General features: G+C 44.3%; 1 protein-coding gene across 1 annotated transcript; it reads right to left on the reverse strand.

Annotated features, from left to right (window-relative positions):
• Positions 1-36: 36 nt before the first annotated feature.
• Positions 37-19,811, reverse strand: NUDT18 (nudix hydrolase 18). Its single transcript, XM_078868033.1, has 7 exons — positions 19,573-19,811; positions 15,157-15,385; positions 14,267-14,480; positions 11,886-12,105; positions 10,590-10,715; positions 9,106-9,259; positions 37-8,460 (listed from the first exon to the last, which is right to left on the reverse strand). Exons 2-7 carry the CDS (start codon positions 15,376-15,378, stop codon positions 8,290-8,292), a joined length of 1,107 nt encoding a protein of 368 aa, XP_078724159.1. The 5' UTR covers positions 15,379-15,385; positions 19,573-19,811; the 3' UTR covers positions 37-8,289.
• Between the last annotated feature and the right edge of the window lie 740 nt (positions 19,812-20,551).

Here is a 20,551-nt window from a genome sequence, read left to right on the forward strand (position 1 = left end):
CCGAGCAACCCAACGTTCCTACCAGCTCCCTCCGCAGGAATGTGTTTGCTGGCAGAAAGCCAATGGGACAAATGTGAATGCAGTGACATTTCTTGCCACCCAGACTTGCAAAGTGTACATAGTTTGAGCCCTTGGGGAATGTTCTGTGTAGCCAAGTGATCCATATATTGGCCTCGTTTTCATCGTTGCGTGGACATGGTCAATTATCTCGACTGTCATTTGACTGAAAAATCTCATTGGATCGTCTCAATTGACTCCGTTTAACAAATTTACAGTCTATTTGCAAGCAAAAAAACACATGCACGATTTTGTATAGCTATTGCATACAAAATGCAGTTTTATTTAATGATGTGTCACCGCAATTTTCTAAATATTCATCGACCAAACAGGAAGTGTCTTCGGGTACCATCCCCACCACATCGTTACCGTGTTTTCTTACTGTAACCGAAACTCCACATGCAGAAGACAGGACTGGCAAAAAAGAAAATGTTCCCCCAACAAAAATTGAACTCGTAATTTGTTATACACCATCTCAGCAGATTCACGTCATGTAAAGCGATCTTCTAAGTTTCATGCGCTGTTTATAACATTTACGTGACAGCACTTTATCAACCCACTGCTGGATGAAGGCCTCCCCATGATGTTTCGGTACCGGGGGTTCTTTGACCATACTTCACCACAACACTCAATGTGGGTTGGTGAAGGAGGGGTAGGAGCAGGACTGGTGAAGATATTGCTCGCCACCAATATTAGCTATGGTTGGGAATCGACCTCAAGTTGGCGGGTTCGCTATAATTGCTGAGTTACCTCTCACGCATATGCTGTTAACTCGTTATAAAATATGACTTGATGCGAAAGGTCTCTGCCACGATTGTGGCCTAAACATTGCTCTAAATTCTAAAGTGACAGTGTAAAAAAAAAATAACCCCACAATCTTCTTAGAAGCACGTTGGTTCATTCACTGACCCATGCAAGCTGATGTTAATGATGTTATGGAAACAATCAGAATTAGCAATTAAAATGTATTGAACAAATACCAGCACAATCAACTTGCATGAACTTTATTGAGTGTCATTTGTGTAGTGCTGGTTCCCATATTGGTCCTGTCATTTTGCATCGACACAAAAACACAATCCTCGCCTTATTAATCCCAACATGCCATGTTTCACCAACCACATTCCATTTACTCAACTAATGTTGGTTATTCTAGATCCCCTTTTACAGCCAAGCGACATCTCCTTGGTGAGAAAGTTAGACGCAACATATGATGTTGATTCCCTTTTCAGATCTATCTACGAGCCTGACCAGCACAGGGGTCCTGCCACTGTGACTGAAAGGCTTCTGCTACATCAATTGCAAATTCAGACGTGATTTTGTTTTATTGAATACAACATTGTTGACGAAGCTGAGACGATTAAAAAATCACAACCTCGGACAGCAATAAAAACCCAGGATGTTCGTGGCACAAATATTAGACAGCGCAGACAGCCAGTCATCTTCACTACAGTAATAACAAAATTCTTATGACAAAAAAAAGTTTCAACATTTTTCAAGCATGCTTCAAAGCAAAATGTTTTTGAATTGCAACTTCACATGTAAATGTGCAAGATATTTCGTTACAATAGCCACGTGGTAGCGAAGCAGATTTGTGATTGGCCAAAATAAATGTGGTGGTGATGTCAACACGTTACTCTTTGTATTAAAGGACATAAATACGGATACAAATTTACAAAGCGAAACGACAGGGATTCGACACAACCTATCATACCTCTGGGATCGATACCAAAAAAAAGTACACCACAGAAGTCAGCAATCGTCGTTATGGTGAGACTGGCCTACGTGATGGAAATGTTGACCACCAAGAGATGAGAGAGAGCCTTGTACGTCCAATGTTGCTCACACCTGAGTAGACGGAGGGAGACAATGCCCACCTCATGTCCATGCTGGCCAGATGAGTTGGAAGAGGTGATGTTACCTATTCGGCATGCGTTTCAGATTGAATTTTTTCAGAAGTCAGATTTTCTGATATTTTAGTTTTTTGGGCCAAAACTTGGTTGTCGTATTTTTTTTTATTTACTTTTGAATAGCATTTAATAAAGTTAATGTGTATGCATGGAATGTGATCTTTTTTTTATCATGAAATAACTTAATATTATTTTTACGTGAACAAGAATATACATTTGCCGATTAAAAGCAAAAGGAGGCATGAAGATGGCACTTTTGGCATAAAAATATGGACGTAACTTCAAAAGTAACTTCAAAAGTGAAGTTACTTAACATGACATCACATTACTGCGTAACTATGCCCGATATTTTGAAAATCGGATTAATAAAAGGTCAAACTTTCCCAAACAATCAAGCAACGTGCTCATAACTGTGGGCAGCTCCTTAGTGGGGGAAATTCCACACTCCCATGGCAGGGTCCACCCATAGGACAACTTTCCAAACCAGAAGTGATTCCCAATAACATTGACTGCAGTGTACCCTACTGCAGATGCATAGAAAAATTAACAGCCGCTCAAGTGTTTCAACAACACTGACGAAGAGTCAAACCCTGAACCCTCTGGGTGTGCAAATCTAACGAGCTTACCCTTCTGCATCACGGTAGCTTAAATATGTGCATCGAAAATAAACTACAGAATTACAGCAACACAATAAACCGTGCTTAATATGTCCTTATGGCAAAATTAGACAACACCTGCAACAAACATAAGTATATGCAGGAGTGTGCAAAGAGTGAAAGTGCCAAAAGTTAGGCATTCTATTGCAACATAGTTGATGAATACAAAATAGTTTGTTTTAACACGTTGTAATTCAAGTACATGTAACTTTCACAACGTATACCATATGTATTTCTTGACAATGCCACTGGCTAAAATGATATTACAAGCTCAATTTCCTACCTGGGTAGGCCCAACCCATCACCCCCCCCCCCCAAGGGTTGGTACATTGAGCATCAACTGGGGAGGCTGCACCACTTAGTGGGAAGTCGACAGCAGTTGTCCTCTCTACGATTCCAGACAGAGGAAAACGGAATTTCCACCACTGGCTCAGGTCAGTGGCGAGTGTTGTCCGATGCTTACATGAGCACTCACTTTTCTCGGGTGGTGAGGCTGCCGTTGTAAAGTGCAGTGAAGATAAAGGTACAGCCCTGCAATTACTTGCTGATCCCACTGTTAATGGAAAGAGCTCCACTAGAAGGAGCTCTAGAGAGTCCTTCTAGAGGGTATTTTGCCTAATCTTCCACGTCTTGAAAGAGGTGGAAGCACCCACACTTTAGCCCACCACACACTACCTGCTCATCGACTGCGGTTAACTCATTTACTGCTATTATTTTACCAGGTAAGGCCCACTGAGCTATATAGCACTTTTTTCAGAAGCGAGCTGGTCACAAATTATAGTTCAACGAAGTGGATTATCATTTGGAAATTTATAGCAGCCAAATACTCTAAAGCTATGTTTCTAAATGTGAAGGGAAAAACCGGTGGACCCGGAGAAAAATCCACGCGTCCACGGGGAGAGAGACACGCAAACTCCAAATATACAGGCGTCAGGGTCGGGATCAAACCCACGATCTCCTACATACCAGATGAGGGAGATAACATCTCACCACCAGTAGGGAAATGGTAAGGGGGGGGGGTTAAGAAACGTGTCCCATTGTTTCCACTGCTGTGCCGGGAGATCGAATCGAACCAGCTGCCTCTGGATTGCAAACGCAGTGTGCTTAGTATTACACCACTGGATTATCCATAAAGCACATTTCTAGTCACACACCTTTGATTTACAATGCCATTCCAGAAGGTATTTTACATTACTTACATGCTACCAGGTAAGTAGCCATTGAGAAAACAGGTTTCGTGGATGGGGAAAACAGTTTGCTTTGGGAACAAAGATTTGTAAAGTTAGCTATATTTTACATTCGTACACGACAATTGACTTGTGCAAACCATTTTAAAGACTTAAAATTTCCCCCAATATTTAAAAACTGCCGTTTTACAGCCATAAAACTTCAGCCACAGCACAAGGTGAACAAACGTCCCGATCCTCCCGAGCCAAAAACCGAACTCTTCGTACGTCCGAGTCACAAGACACAAAAAACAAGGTGCTCTTGCCAAGCACGCTCAGAAGCTTCTCTGCAATGCAAGTCATGGACGGTAACCTGAGGGCGCACGTGCTCAGCATGGGTACCATGTGAATGGTCACGTGGGAGGTGGGGTAACAGGGCAAGTTCGCTCGCAATGGTTGGCGGTGGTACTTGAGGTTTTCGAAATACGCGGCAGCGCTCCTCCGGAGTACCCACGTCTGGCGCCGCTGGCAGATTTTTCCTGTTTCAAATGAAGTTACGGGTTTCCCTCCCTTCACGCGGTAGATGCGTTCCAAAAAAAAAAGGGCGCACAAAGCAAAAAACCGCGTCGCAACACGCCGCAGAATACAACTGGCGACCGAGTAGCGTACACAGTACATACAACGTGTTCCCACATCCTACCGCGTAGCCCAGGGGTGCCGCTACCGAAATAACAAGAAGAGTTTTTTTTTTTGAATTGGGTGTAACAAAACCTCAATATTTCAAGAGGCCCGCCATGCACTCACGTGAACACGAGACAGTCCTTAAAGAGCCGCACGCGGCTCCGGAGCCACTTGCCGGCGAATTAAAACCGCATCCAGCAAATCTTTGGGTGGAAATCGGTGAGCCGCATGTGTGCAAAAAAAAATAATCTCACAAACCGAACTGGCACAATAGCAGAGGGAATAACGTGTGCGGTGAAAGTTGACACCTCAGCCGCGTCTCTGTCCAGCCACACGTGAAGCTGCCCAGGAGCCACATGCGGCTGACGAGCCACAGTCTACCCCCTGCCCATCTTCCAGCAAGTATTAATAACAGTACCACATCACTCAGAGACGTTGCCTGTCTCATTCACCACTGTGCGATCCCCGAAACAAGCAACATCCTGCACCTCAGTCGTAAAACTCATTGAGCATCGTTACTAAACATACAGCATTGTTTACGATGTGCGTCCCCATTTCCTATAAAATACCAAACAAACACAACCTAAGCAAAGCATAATTGCTGTAAACTTTTCAAGATTGCACCATTGGAACCTCATTTGCCAGTAAAAATATAATAATTGTTTTTTTTTACCCTTTTATCTGGCAACAAAACTGACACCTTTTTTACGAGGAGTCATGTTTGCATAGACCACAATACCTGCAGTCATAATGCAAACAAAAAACACAACTCTGATAATATTATAAGAGGGTAAAAAAAAACAATTATCATATTTTTGATAATGTTATCAGAGTTATGTTTTTTTTTGCATTATGACTGCAGGTCTTGTGGTCTATGCAAACATGACTCCTCGTAAAAAAGGTGTCAGTTTTGTTGCCAGATAAAAGGGTAAAAAAACAATTATCATATTTTCAAGATTGGTTTTAGTTTTCCCCACAAAAAAGATGATAAAATTGTAACAAAGCACTATTGAGAACGATCTCACCCTCCTTCACTTTTGGAGCAATGTAATAACATTACATTTGCATTCTACGCGCCACATAAAAGCCCTCATGTACACCACTAAAAACAACAAAGTGGAGAGAGACCAATATATGCATTACAATTCAGCTCAACTGCACCGCGATCCATTTATAGATACCCCATTCAAATAACGAATAAAATCTACACGCCCTCATTGCATCGTTTAACGCTCCCCTCTGCAAGACGCGGTGCCAAGACTTTCACAACATTCACTTAGCTGTTGATAAGTACAAGGATCATTAGAAATCAATGGGGGGGGTGGGGGGTAGCTACAAATAGACAAGCGTTGCCACCTGTCCTGGTTTTCCCAGAATTCTCCTCCCGCTTGGAGGCAGCAGCTGTGCTGGGAAATCTGTCCGTCCGAGACATTAACACCGTTTGTGTCCGGTGTATAAACATAATAGTAATACACCACACACTCAAGACAATACCTTTTACATGTAATCATCCAGTCTTCTGATATTGAGATATTCTTCTTCCTGTGTTATGTCCCAGCTTTATTGTACTATAGTGGATGGGGGGGCAACCCTGCCCTGTACAATGAAACCAGGGATAGTTAGTGTTTTACTGCAAACTGGTTTAACAAACTGATCAAAATTTTTACTAATAGTTTAACCAACCTGCTTTCCCTTCATTTTTCGTTTCATTTGGAATGTTTTCAAAGTTAGAAAGCTCCTGCCTAAGCGCGAGCGCACACACTCGTTCGTGCGTACCCTGCATCAGCTTCACCTTTCCTGCTCAAGGGCAGTCGTGTAAGGCACTCACCCAGGGGAGTACTTGAACAATCGCCCCTTATGTGCCAGCGACTCACTCAAGCGAAACGTCATTCACATCCCGCACGACAAACTCAAGGTTGAAGCAGTCAAATATTTCACGGAGACAGAGCTTTTACAATTGCACTGATGACAGATGCTAAGAGATTCTCATGATAGCTAGGCTGAAAGCACGATCCCATTGCTACAGTCGTACACAATTCCCCGCAGGATAGTGGCATCGGCAGGATAGTGGCAACGTAGAGAAGCCGGGCTTCACGGAGCCAGGGTGCGGCACGCATCGGCTCCGATGCCTCTGTCATGTTTAAATGGTAATTCTGGCTTATGCCACCCAGCTCGTATCAACCCAGGTTCCAGCCAGCCCATATTGATGATAATCGCCATTGAAACGTGCAGCTGAACAGCCTGTAGTTTCATATTTCACCATAATACTGTAAATGTTTTTATTATTGTTGGCCTTCATTAGTTTCTTCTTTATTCTCTCTATATTACGAGTGCAGTCATAATTATTAGCTTTTGCTGCATTTCCATTGAATTTGCTCTTTACTGAGAAGTTTCAATATAATAGGCGCTTTATAAAATATCGATTATTATTATGTAATGTTCAACTGCTTTAATGGTGATCGCGGTTGATGCAAGCAGGCTTGGTACTGGGGGAAACCGCTGGGATTACCGCCGAGACCAGAACTACCACCAGGACCTCTCACCATCGAGTCCCAATCGAGTCCCACTCGATCTTATTATACACCTCGAGTGGGACTCGAGCAAGTGCTGCCATCTTCCTTTAACTGAACGCGAGATTGTAGAGTCGGCATCGCCCATAGAAGAATCGCAGACATAACCCAGGGTGGAATTGTACGAATGGAATACGATTCCTGAAGGAATCGCCCAGCTCTAACTGACAGCCCGTTGAAGCAAATAAAAATGGGGTAGGTTTACATCCTGATGAAACCTACATCTCCCCCATTGTTGGTAATGGAGCTATCAGCAAATTGTTGTCAAAAACTTGATGTAAATTTACATCTGTCAATATGCAAATTAGATGTATAATGTGCAGGAGTACAGTATGTAGTATTTACATCTGCAGATCATCCAAGTCGTCTGTTAACATTTAGATGACTAAATATTTGTTTTAACTATATGATATGACATGATTAGAATGATATGTCATATTCAACTCACCTAAGGCATCACTACACGAACTACATTTACTTCCCAATTACATGATGTGTTTCCACTCCAATTAGCATATTGAGTCGTCGATTAAAGTCATTAAATGTTTTAAATAAAAGCAATCCTAAAAAGTAATCAACCGGTACATTACATATTCTTGGTTCTTTCGGTAAAGTCACATAGAAGGGAAAATAATAAAAATAAAACAATAACATTCTCATGACGTTTCGATTGCAACACGAGCAATCATCACCGAAAGAACCAAGAATATGAATTCCTGCAAGTCACGAAAGCTTTAAATCGGTACATTACAATTAACAGTAATCATTATCACAAGCTGAACATAAAATAATATGCAAATTATCTTTGGTAACCCCATTCGTGTAATATTCCTGAACTCTACGCACAAGTGTAAACTAAGTCATGCTTTTCAAATGTCGGGCTTGCCCAACACTGAAGTGAATTCTCAAGCCATTTGGGCCAAGCCAACACCGGAGCCTATACAGTAGGAGGTTTTTTTTCCCCACTGGATATTTACCATCTCTTGCTGGAACCAAACCGTGAAACCGTGGCCCACGTGACATCTGAATCTGGCTCGGGGCCAAGGAGAGCCAGGGAAAGGGGCTAACGATGGTTCCGTCAGTCAGTGCTCTGTGAGGACACAGCGTCACCGCGTCATCTATATGCGACTTGACCAGTTTATTGCGTCCAGTAGAAAACACAACTTGGTGCCTCTAGAGCTGCACTGGGCTGGCTCGGCACGACCCTGGCATGGCCCCAGCATGGCTCTCGGCTCAGCTGTACAGTGGAGCATCAGTTAATGGGGATGAGGGCTTTTGCGTCAATTCTTGACACAAGTTCTTTTTTGATATCTTCTCCTTCTACCTTGTGCCAGCAGAAGCTGGGCTCCTTTACCACTGGAAGCTCGCAGCCCCCGTCCGTTCCTGGCGTGTCCGCAGGGCAAGTGCTACCATCTTCATTCGCCTGCGTGAAGATTGCATGCATCATTTTCGAATCAAACTCACGGACATCCTCATCGTGCATTCGCAAAACAAATGAACGTCAGTGTTGTGGCATTTTCGTGCCATGAGATATGGCATTTGATAGACTCCACATTTTCGTGGCTAGGTCAAACTCAAGGTAGAAGACTGGAGAATGTGAAAGCCATTACGCTACCATGAATGAAACATAATCTGCACCTTGACCGCAAAAGCTGCAAAATATAAAAACTGTACCTAATTCACAATACAATAATAGGTGAAGGAGCAGCCCTACAATTGCTGACAGAAGGGCCTCCCCGAGAGGGAGCTCTAGAGAGCCCTTCTGCAGGGTATCTTGGTCTACTACTCCACGCTGGCCAGACATCTTGGAAGAGGTGGAAGGACCCATACTTCACCCCACTACATGTAACCTGCCAATCGACTGTGCTGTATTCATTTATACTGCTGGGTGAACAGAGGCAAGGGGGGGGGGGGGGTGGCGTGATTTGAGTAACTTGAACGAACAACTTCTGGACACCAAGTGTGCTAACTGTTGCAAAAACGACAGCATTCAAATGCATTCTATGTTAATACATGACCACCTGTAGCTCTCCGAGGAGTATAATGAACTCAAGTAAAACAAACTCACCAATGGCTTTGTGGGACTGATTGTGATCAGGATGTTGAAGCAGATCCCATCAGCACCACCGTCCACCCCACCACCTGCCAAGTGCTGTATCCCCAGCAGCCCCAACATTCGGGCGTGAATCTTGGGGGGGCTGGGCCATACCTTCTGGAGCAGCCTGGTTAAGACACCACGGACACAGGCGGCATTTAACACGTTGAGCTCTCCGACGAATTCAGTGCCTGAGAAGCTCCCAGCGTGTGCAGCGAAACGTTGGACTTCACGGCGAACAACACGGGTTCGATTCCCTTCCCTCAGCGTCATCTCAGTGATTCCTCATCATCGCCACCATCATCATCATCATCAGCTATGGTCACTCCACTGCTGGATTAAAGCCTCCCCAAGCCTCCATCATCGTCAGGTATGGTCACTCGACTACTGGATGAAGGCCTTCTCCACCATCACCTGCCCCAACAGCCTGGTAAAGGCTACATGGGGGATCTTTGTGTCCTTGTTTCCTTCAGAGACGCTGCTACTCACGGTGCCACGGTGGCAAGATGTTAACTACCTCACCTGTTATACATGATGTCGTGGGTTCGATCGGTTGGCTATGTATGATAAGAAAGAAGTTCAAAATACATACATACACACGGTAGGACCTGAAAATACATGAGAGCTCTGAACGACAGAATGGCGCAAACCTCCAGGATAGTTATACCACGTGCTGTTCGCCAAGTGCTACTCACTCGCGTACTATCTGACCGAATCACATTGCTGGATGGGGCACTCGTCTCACCAAAAGAAGGACAGGGATTCAAATGTCAGCTGGAGGTTGATTAAGCCTACCAACTCTGTGGGGAGTTCGATAAAAACAGGCAATACTTCGTGGCAAACTGGTAGGGTAATGGCCCCTGCCATGTGAATGTGGAATGTCCGCCAATGGCTCAAGACCAATTGCTCATTTGAACACAGACGAAGTTTGATTCAATAATTAGAAAGTTAGAAGTTTCATACACTAATGATTCATTGTAAAGAAAGAAACTGCATGCCGACTGGTATTGCTGTAAAAGCCATCCAGGTAAATTACGATAATAATAAAGTGTAATGATTTGTGAGGTTATGCCACTTAGTAAAGTATCTGAATTTCAACCAAAGGCTCAGAACTTCCTATAGGGATATACACTAACATATGCTTATTTGTGATATACAATACAATGCAATTTTCATTTTAACATATAGAGCATCTAAATATGGTGGTGAGATTTTATCATCCTCGCCGAGTACGCAGGAGGTCGTGGGTTTGATTCCGACCCTACTCGCTCTGCCCGTGATCACGTGGATTTTTCTCCGGGTCCTCCATTTATGCGCTCCACATTTAGAAACATGCAATTACATTATTTGATGGCTACAAAAAAAAAGAGTTCATAGCTAAGTGGGCTTTACCTGCTAAATAAAATAGTTTAGTAGGCAACTGCATCACATGGGGACACATTTTGATATTGTCTTGCCTGGTAATTGCTGTCTGGATGCTGGAGGAGGCTTCTGCTTGTGATAACCCACAGACCGTCACGGGCAGGTGTGGATCTACTTCCTGGTCACCACATCCCAGTACATACACCATACCCTCTTCAATGCTGCAAAAACATACCGCACAGACAACAACAGACATTATCCACTCAGCGACGGTGAACTTATCATGATGCTTGTGCTAGAGTATGTGCACGCAAAAACCACGTGAAATGGCAAGATATTGCTGGCAGAAGCGATCAGGACAGACCCAGGTGTTATAGATTAAAAGCATTGGGTAACTGGTTAAAACAAAACAAAGATCCTCCGTTAAGCCAAACAGGCTGCAGAAGTTGTGTTTGTCAACATCTATGACTGGCATTGAAGAAAAAGGGTTGATGTAGCTAGCACCCCATTCCTGACCAGCTTTGTCTCTCGAGTGCTGATGTTCGCGTAACCAAGGAAGTTCGCAAGACAGGTTTGGGCAACACTTCCCACTGATATTTCCTTGGCCGGGAAATCAAACATATGTCACCAAGTAGCATTCGTGTGTGTTTTTTGAGAATGTAACATTCACTTAAGTTAATTACTCAATTCAATGTTTAAGTATCCACAGTATTTTTAAGCGTTGTGTGTATAAAGGTTGTCCCGGAGCAGGAAGTGATAGTACCAACAGTGATTTTGTTTTCATACTCTAACTCTGGCATAAACTAGATGTGAACAAGTCTGTTTTTTTGAGTGAGAAAACATTGAGAATGCATAAGAATGCTTGGAATTGCTTCTGGTCCAATAGTAAAATATTAAATTATATCACACTGTGCCTGTAGGGCCATACGAGGTATTTGTCCGAAGACAAATCACAAACCAAGGTTGCTACAATTGCACACTGCACGAACAAACACACCAATGTCCCCCACTCCCTACTCACACACGAAGACAAGGGTCCCACGAATGTACAAAAAGACCGATGGGGCAAGTGCTGTTAACGAGCATCTATCAATGCCAGCGTGATGCATTGAGGGGATTGCCTTTGTAAAGTTTGTACACTGCATCGGATACACATTTAAAGCTGTGTCAACCAAGCGGAGGTCCAGAACCAGTTCAGGTATCACTCGCCATGGCAGGGAATCAAAAATTAAGTTTGCAGTTTTTTTTGTCGCAGTGCACCAACCACTGCACAACCATTCCCCGCACACACACGCAAACACACAAACCCTTGCAAGGATCAGGCAAAACAGACAGCATTCAAACGACAGGCAGTTTCTCCCATTCCTGAAGCGACGACTTGAAACCCTTACCTAGGTGGCCACCACACCATGGTGGCGCGCAGGCACACAACTGGGCAAGGCAGCTCACTGGGTAGGGCGTGGGGGTGTCGTGGCAGCCTGGCATAGGCCACGGCGGCACCCACCAGCCCCAGCATGTCGCGCCCACGCAGGGGCAGCGGGCACACGCGGTCCCACCAACACGCCTGCAGAGACTCTTCGTCTGCCTCTGCCTCCGTTTTCAATTTGCCGCCTGCAATGCAACAGACGTATCTCGCGTGTCAGTCCATCGTTCGGAGGATATGAAGCCAATGTTGTACGTGTATGTATGTTTCACTTCTTTCGCAACGTACCTAGCCAACCGTGCTTATCGGAGATACAGAGGAAAGGACAATAAACTAAACACAGAAAGCGGTTATAAAGAAAATAATTTTCAATCTAGATTCAAAAGTACATAGCTCCGGTGGCTTATTACATCTCAAGGAAGAGCATTCCAGATAGCCGCACAAGCGCATCTGAAAGCGCGCGATGCGGTAACCGTCTTTGTTCGATGGCTAGCAAAAATCTGTTGCGAGGACGACCGGAGTTTGCGTGATGGTTTATGCTCCTTGGCGAGATCAGCAGGGCCATGAAAGTTATTTTACCATACTTCACCATGTTGAGTTGGTTGAGCCAAATAATTGCGTCAGGAGTAGCAGCGTGTATCGCCGTGATGATGCCTCCTTCGTATTTTAGTGAATGTTCCATGGTCTGTTCTGGGTGAGCACACTCCTACACTGACCGGAGAGGGTTTAATTTTCCCATATGTGCATCAAGTATCAAGTAGAGTCTGCTCTCCTAGAACACGTGTTCTCATAACGCGATTTGGCTATAATGCGATTCAAGTATTCGGGAACAATGTTTTTATATTTCGATTTAAAGCTTTCGTGACTGCAGTGATTCATCTTCTTGGCTCTTTCGGTAAAGTCGCATAGAAGGGAAATAATAAAATAATAAACATAAAACATAATAAAATTCTCACGACGTTTCGGCCACAACGCAAGCAGCCGTCCTCAGGTGAAGAACAGGGTTGTCGGAAAGACAGCGTCTGACAGCCCTGTTCTTCACCTGAGGACGGCTGCTTGCGTTGTGGCCGAAACGTCGTGAGAATTACATTTTATTATGTTTTATTTTTATTATTTTATTTTTTCCCTTCTACGTGACTTTACCGAAAGAACCAAGAAAATGTTTTTATAATGCGTAAGCGAACTGGATATAACGCAATTCAGTGAACATAACTACGTTGAGCGAGTAGGAATAAGCGGTGGTACGGCTGCCTTGGCGTAGCATTGCACAAGGCGGGATGCTGCTGGATGCTTCGAGATGCTACACACATGCCTCAATCTTCGTGCAGCCTGCATACGCATCTCACGTGTTATCACGGACTAACGCTTTACCCTATATTATATATTACTAGCGGGAAGCACCCGGCGTTGCCCTGTGGGAAATATATTGAGAAACTTCTCAAAACTTAAAAACATAACATATACAAATGAAAAAAAAACTTTGATCATTACCTCATTAATAAGAATTAAAATAAACCCCAACGCACGGTGGAAAAAAAACTTAGGCTCGCGCGCCAAGATTCGAATCTTCAGATCGCGCAAATGAATCGAAGGTTGTAGATTTCTTTAGATTCGGCCTATTCCCGTTAAATCGATATCACAAACGCTGACCAGATATCGATTCTCGCCACACACTTCATGGTCATTTCCCCTCCCCAAAATACAAAAGTCTATTTTTTTACATTGTGTACAGTATGGGAGCTTCATTTATACCTGATGATGATTGCTTGTGTTGCAATCGAAACATCGTATGCTAGTATTTAATTATTATTTTATCTTCATACGTGACTTTACCGAAAGAAACAAAGAGTATGGGAGCTAGCCACATGGCAAATTAAAAGTTTGTTACCTATTTCTCCCCCCCCAGCCGCGCATTTGTGCGGAATACACGGCCTACGCAGAGGGTTGTGGGGGGATGCGTGACGTCGGCAGGCACACTGCGTCACGCTGCCGCATGCGGGTGACATGACAGAGATGTGACGTCACCGCTCACTTGCGTGCAAAATAAATGCATTATTGCGCCCCACCCCCTTAAAAAATACAAAAGTGTATTTGTATAATGTTTGCATGGTGTAAAGTCTGGAAAGTACCCACATGGCAAATTTCAAGTTTGTTGCATGTCGGGAAGTACGCAAAACATTTTGAACAGACACACACATTCACAAATTTCCCTTTTATATATATAGAACAACTAAATTTTTTCCTAAAGTGGTGTTCTTCAGGAACGCAACAACCGCGTTAAAGGAGAACAGGCCGGTCTAATAAGATGCCCTCAGTAAGACTGTGAACGGGGTGTCCGTGCGTACTCACCCGTGACCGTGGCCAGGAACACAAAGCGGACCCATCGCGGGCCGCTCTCCTCCACCGTGAGCAGGGTGTAGGGTTCGCACTCGAGTCCAGTCTCCTCACGCACCTCACGCTGCAAGCCTTGCACCAGGCTTTCCCTCCGCTCGAGGCGGCCTGCCGGGAGGTACCACCGGCCTCGACAGCTCGGCTTCGCCTCCTGGGTCAGCAGCACCTCGTTCTGAAATGAGGCGGGCACGTGATCATGGATCGAACGGACCTGGCTTGCAGCGCAGAAAATTGCACTGCTGTTCTGTACACCTCCCCCCCCCCTACCTTCCCCAACCCACACTAACCAGCATGGTGAAGTATGGTGAAATAACTTTCATGGCCCTGCTGATCTCGTCAAGGAGCATAAACCATCACGCAAACTCCGGTCGTCCTCGCAACAGATTTTCGCAAGCCATCGAATAAAGACAGTTACCGCATCGCGCGCTTTCAGATGCGCTTGTGCGGCTGTCTGGAATGCTCTTCCTTCAGATATAATGAGCCACTGAAGCTATGTACTTTTGAATCTAGATTGAAAATTAATTTCTTTGGAACTGCTTTTCGTGTTTAGTTTGTTGTCCTTCCCCACATCTCCGATTAGTACGGTCGGCTACAGACGGTGCGAAAGAAGTTCAACATCATACATACATGGCCCGCATGAGGATATCGTATTCTACCGATTGCATAACTTCTGCAACGTGGAAAAAAACCAGCTAAATTCTAGAACTGTCCAGGTGTAACCCAGACATGTGGCAACATGAGTCAAGCTCACCCCACTCTCTGTCACTCGGCTCACATTCGAACATGAGAACACTTGTCACCATTGTTCAATGTCACCGTGCTCTTGGCAACGGTACGCCGTTGCGCACCTTGTCATTGAGGATAACGGCAGCAATGATGTAGCAGACGTTGGTGCGCAGGGCGACGGCGTCGGTAGGCGCGCCCTGGGGGGGCGACACGTCGCTCTGCGTGTAGGGGACCGCCTGGCCCCTCAGCAGCACGGACAGCTCCTGCTCCAACAGCGGAGAGACCCTCGCCATGCCGGCCCAGCCGGCGTGGTGCTTGGTGGTGGTGGTGGCACTACACAGCATCCATCATCTGCGCGTTTAAAGCACTATTAGTTATGGGCAATACTCTTCTTCTTCTTGGTTCTTTCGGTAAAGTCACGTAGAAGGGAAAAAATAAAATAATAATAAAACATAATAAAATAATTCTCACGACGTTTCGGCCACAACGCAAGCAGCCGTCCTCCGGTGAAGAACAGGTCTTCAGACGCTGTCTTCCCGACAGACCTGTTCTTCACCTGAGGACGGCTGCTTGCGTTGTGGCCGAAACGTCGTGAGAATTATTTTATTATGTTGTATTTTTATTATTTCATTATTTCCCTTCTACGTGACTTTACTGAAAGAACCAAGAAGATGAATCCCTGCAGTCACGAAATCTTTAAATCGGCAATACTCTTTTAGCTCTCTCTCTCTCAGAGTGGTTGTGTCAAATGCATATAATATATTTCTGATATGAATATGTAAATATATGTGTCACTGAATATTCAAATATATATATCAGCGATAACACCTATAATATTTAATTTCACCAACGATTATAGATGAACACTTTAATTTGCAATCGTTCACTATGGTGCTTAGTCTCGATAGCAAATGTTGAGCTTGCATAATAAGGTCAAGTATATGTATATAAATGAGAGTTACACCATGCACAAATAACAGAGGGCAAACTGATTTAAACACGGGCACATGCTTTGTAACTCTGCTTTAGAAGTAAGCAAATTGGGTCAATATTAATATTTTGCTGCACCTTTAAGGCACTGAAAATATTACATCAAATACATTTAAAACTTACATTCAGAACCTTTTATGCCGTTCAGAAAGATGAGCACGATAAGAATGTGAAGCATGCGGTGGCAGATGAATAAATTGGTCCAAATATAGCGGCAACTGGATCTCCGTTCTAAAAACGCATTGTCATGTACTAGCTATACAAGCGTTGCAAACGCTCTGACACTCAAAGGCATTAACAAAATAACTTGTAACGATGCACTGCCGCAATGACATACAGTATTAACCGTGTACATTAATGGTGCATGAAGGGGACGTCCATAAATGACGTCACGCGATTTTGGACGATTTTTGACGATTTTTGACCCCCCCCCCCATCGTCACACGGGGTCACAAAAAGTCAGACCCCCCCTCAAATATGACGTCATAAAGCTCTGCCCCCCCCCCCCCCACAAATAAAACACGCTTCAAATCGCTTTAAACTATTGTCATTGTAGTGCGTATTTAATGTGGCGCTGCACTGTGATGTTGTAGGAGAAAACATTTATTAAAAAGTATATTTAATTAAGTAGAACGTGTTGTCTATAGTTATTTAAAGTTGCGCATTTTGATGTGACGTCACATTTCTCACCCCCCCTCCTCGTCACACATCGTCACAAATGTCTGACCCCCCCCCCCCCCCAGGTGCGTGACGTCATTTATGGACGGCCCCGAATGGCAATATTGACTGTTGGGCAGGAGCAACACATGTCCTTAATTGTGCACACATGGCATTGCTAGGACCCTTCAGCTACACACGTTTAAAAGCAGTATAAAGCTATAGAAATATAAAGCCACTTTGTGATTTTTCACCTTAGTTCCAGAATGGGTTCGGGCCATGGTGAGGGGTACAAAGGTGGAATGAATCTGTGGAAATGTTTCAGCTCTGTAGACGAGGTGGTTACAATGGGGGAAATAATTAATTGAAGGGGGCAAGATTGGAGATAAAATCTGCAAGGGAAATACAATCGTTGAATGCTCAGCAGGGTCAAAAGTGTGAAATGAAAAGGTGAATGACAAGCAGGATGAACTATTTCTTTTCAAAATATAACATTACAAACGAACAGCAACGTACCAATGTTTATACCGTACACAGTACCATGTTGGCATTGACATTTTCAAAGGCAGCCAGCCACGTCAAAAGCCATAAATAAGGTGAGGGCTATTTTTCAACCATCATTGCCCTGTTATCAGGCTCCATGCGTGAATTATTGCCATGATTCTTTGGTTCTTTCGGTAAAGTCACGTATAAAGATAAAATAATAAATTAAATTAAATACTAGCATACGACGTTTCGATTGCAACACACGCAATCATCATCAGGTATAAATTAAATAGAAACACAAATCTAGTATACTTAGAAATGTAATGTAATACAACAGAGAGTCGGATAACATAACAGTCAACACCCTATCTGGTTGATTACGTTCTTCCTGAGAATGCTAAATTTGAGAGAGAGATTAAACACAGAACCAGAAACATAGACAGACATATAAGCATACAGCTTAGCAGACAGCTTATATGTCTGTCTATGTTTCTGGTTCTGTGTTTAATCTCTCTCTCAAATTTAGCATTCTCAGGAAGAACGTAATCAACCAGATAGGGTGTTGACTGTTATGTTATCCGACTCTCTGTTGTATTACATTACATTTCTAAGTATACTAGATTTGTGTTTCTATTTAATTTATACCTGATGATGATTGCTTGTGTTGCAATCGAAACGTCGTATGCTAGTATTTATTTTAATGTATTATTTTATCTTAACACGTGACTTTACCGAAAGAACCAAAGAATAATTCCTGCAGTCACGAAAGCTCCAAATTAAGTTTATTGCCATGAATTAACAGTGCCCAAATACAAATAGCCGCATTGTAAAATTACACATTCGCCGGTGCAATGTTCGCATTTGTTTAAAGACGATGATCAATCACCCAGTGTAATATAACCCCTCTGACGTATTGCATGTTATAGCCTGCTTGTAATCCACAACCGCTGGGAACAGTGCAATGAACCCGCCTTTGTTTAAATCCGCTGCTGGATATGAATCTCTCTCTGTGCCCCGTGTCAAGTTGTGGGGATAGCTTGAACACACTTCACCACAGGAACCCGACTTCACCACTGGAACCTGACTTCACCACTGGAACCTGACTTCACCACTGGAACCTGACTTCACCACTGGAACCTGACTTCACCACAGGAACCTGACTTCACCACTGGAACCTGACTTCACCACTGGAACCTGACTTCACCACAGGAACCTGACTTCACCACTGGAACCTGACTTCACCACAGGAACCTGACTTCACCACAGGAACCTGACTTCACCACAGGAACCACACTTCACCACAGGAACCTGACTTCACCACTGGAACCTGACTTCACCACTGGAACCTGACTTCACCACAGGAACCTGACTTCACCAATGGAACCTGACTTTACCACAGGAACCTGACTTCACCACAGGAACCTGACTTCACCACAGGAACCTGACTTCACCACAGGAACCACACTTCACCACAGGAACCTGACTTCACCACAGGAACCTGACTTCACCACAGGAACCTGACTTCACCACAGGAACCTGACTTCACCACTGGAACCTGACTTCACCACTGGAACCTGACTTCACCACTGGAACCTGACTTCACCACTGGAACCTGACTTCACCACAGGAACCTGACATCACCACTGGAACCTGACTTCACCACAGGAACCTGACTTCACTACTGGAACCTGACTTCACCACTGGAACCTGACTTCACCACAGGAACCTGACATCACCACTGGAACCTGACTTTCAATTAAAGTTTGGTGAAGCATTTAGGGGGTCAAAGTGTCCTGGCAAAGATAGCTACACGCTGGCCATGGACAGTCCAGTAAACTGGAATACTGGGATAGCAGTGAGCGTTATTGATTATACCATCGATTACCATGGCAGTGATCACAACCATTACAACCACTTGATCTGCTCCACATTGAGCAGCATTTACCACAACTGTTCTTGCTGTGGTTTTCACACCCGATGATGATGATTGCCTGTGTTGCAATCGACACGTCGTGAGCATTTTATTGTTTTATTCTTTAATTATTTCCCTTCTACGTGACCTTTACCGAAAGAACCAACAATATGAATACACCACTCGCAAAAAACACACGCGCGCGCACACTGAACGGGTCTTGACAATTCAACGTGAAGGCAGACTTGTTGCGATGTAGTAGAACACTTCGTCATGGTCTGTGTCTCCCTCAAAGTGTCGAATTGTTTAGCGACGCACGAAACGACCGAGACGCGGAGCTAAACCACGCACTCTAATCACCTTTAATCACGCTAAACTACCACTATTATGCTCACTTCTAGAGCTTACACCTTGACAGCATTGCGTATGTCAATGTAGAAGAGACCATAGTTGTTGTACGTGTGTGTATATATATATAAAATGTTAGACTTACACAAGACGCAGCAGCAGCGGCGACGAATGTGGCAGATCGCCTCGCCGAGTTTGTTTACAAAGGGAGGAAGCCTCGGTCATTCGTGCCTCCGGATCAGAGGTTTTACTCTCCAGATCAGAGGTTTTACCCTCCAGATCAGAGGTTTTACCCTCCAGATCAGAGGTTTTACCCTCCAGATCAGAGGTTTTACCCTCCAGATCAGAGGCTTTACCCTCCAGATCAGAGGTTTTACCCTCCAGATCAGAGGTTTTACCCTCCAGACCTCGATGTTTTACCCTCCAGATCAGAGGTTTTATCCTCCAGATCTCGAGGTTTTACCCTCCAGATCAGAGGTTTTATCCTCCAGATCAGAGGTTTTACCCTCCAGATCAGAGGTTTTACCCTCCAGATTAGAGGTTTAACCCACCAGATCAGAAGTTTTACCCTCCAGATCAGAGGTTTTACACTCCAGATCAGAGGTTTTACCCTCCAGATCAGGTTTTACCCTCCAGATCAGAGGTTTTACCCTCCAGATCAGAGGTTTTACCCTCCAGATCCGAGGTTTTACCCTCCAGATCTCGAGGTTTTACCCTCCAGATCAGAGGTTTTACCCTCCAGACCTCGAAGTTTTATCCTCCAGATCAGAGGTTTTACCCTCCAGATTAGAGGTTTGACCCTCCAGATCAGAGGTTTTACCCTCCAGATCAGAGGTTTAACCCTCGAAATCAGAGGTTTTACCATCCAGATCAGAGGTTTTACCCACCAGATCAGAGGTTTTAACCCTCCAGACCTCGAGGTTTTACCTTCCAGATCAGAGGTTTTACCCTCCAGGTCAGAGGTTTTACCCTCCAGATCAGAGGTTTTACCCTCCAGATCAGAGGTTTTACCCTCCAGATCAGAGGCTTTACCCTCCAGACCTCGAGGTTTTACCCTCCAGATCAGAGGTTTTACCCTCCAAATCAGAGGTTTTACCCTCCAAATCAGAGGTTTAAACCTCCAG

Source organism: Lampetra fluviatilis, chromosome 25 (assembly GCF_964198595.1).
Source record: "Lampetra fluviatilis chromosome 25, kcLamFluv1.1, whole genome shotgun sequence".
NCBI lineage: Eukaryota > Metazoa > Chordata > Hyperoartia > Petromyzontiformes > Petromyzontidae > Lampetra > Lampetra fluviatilis.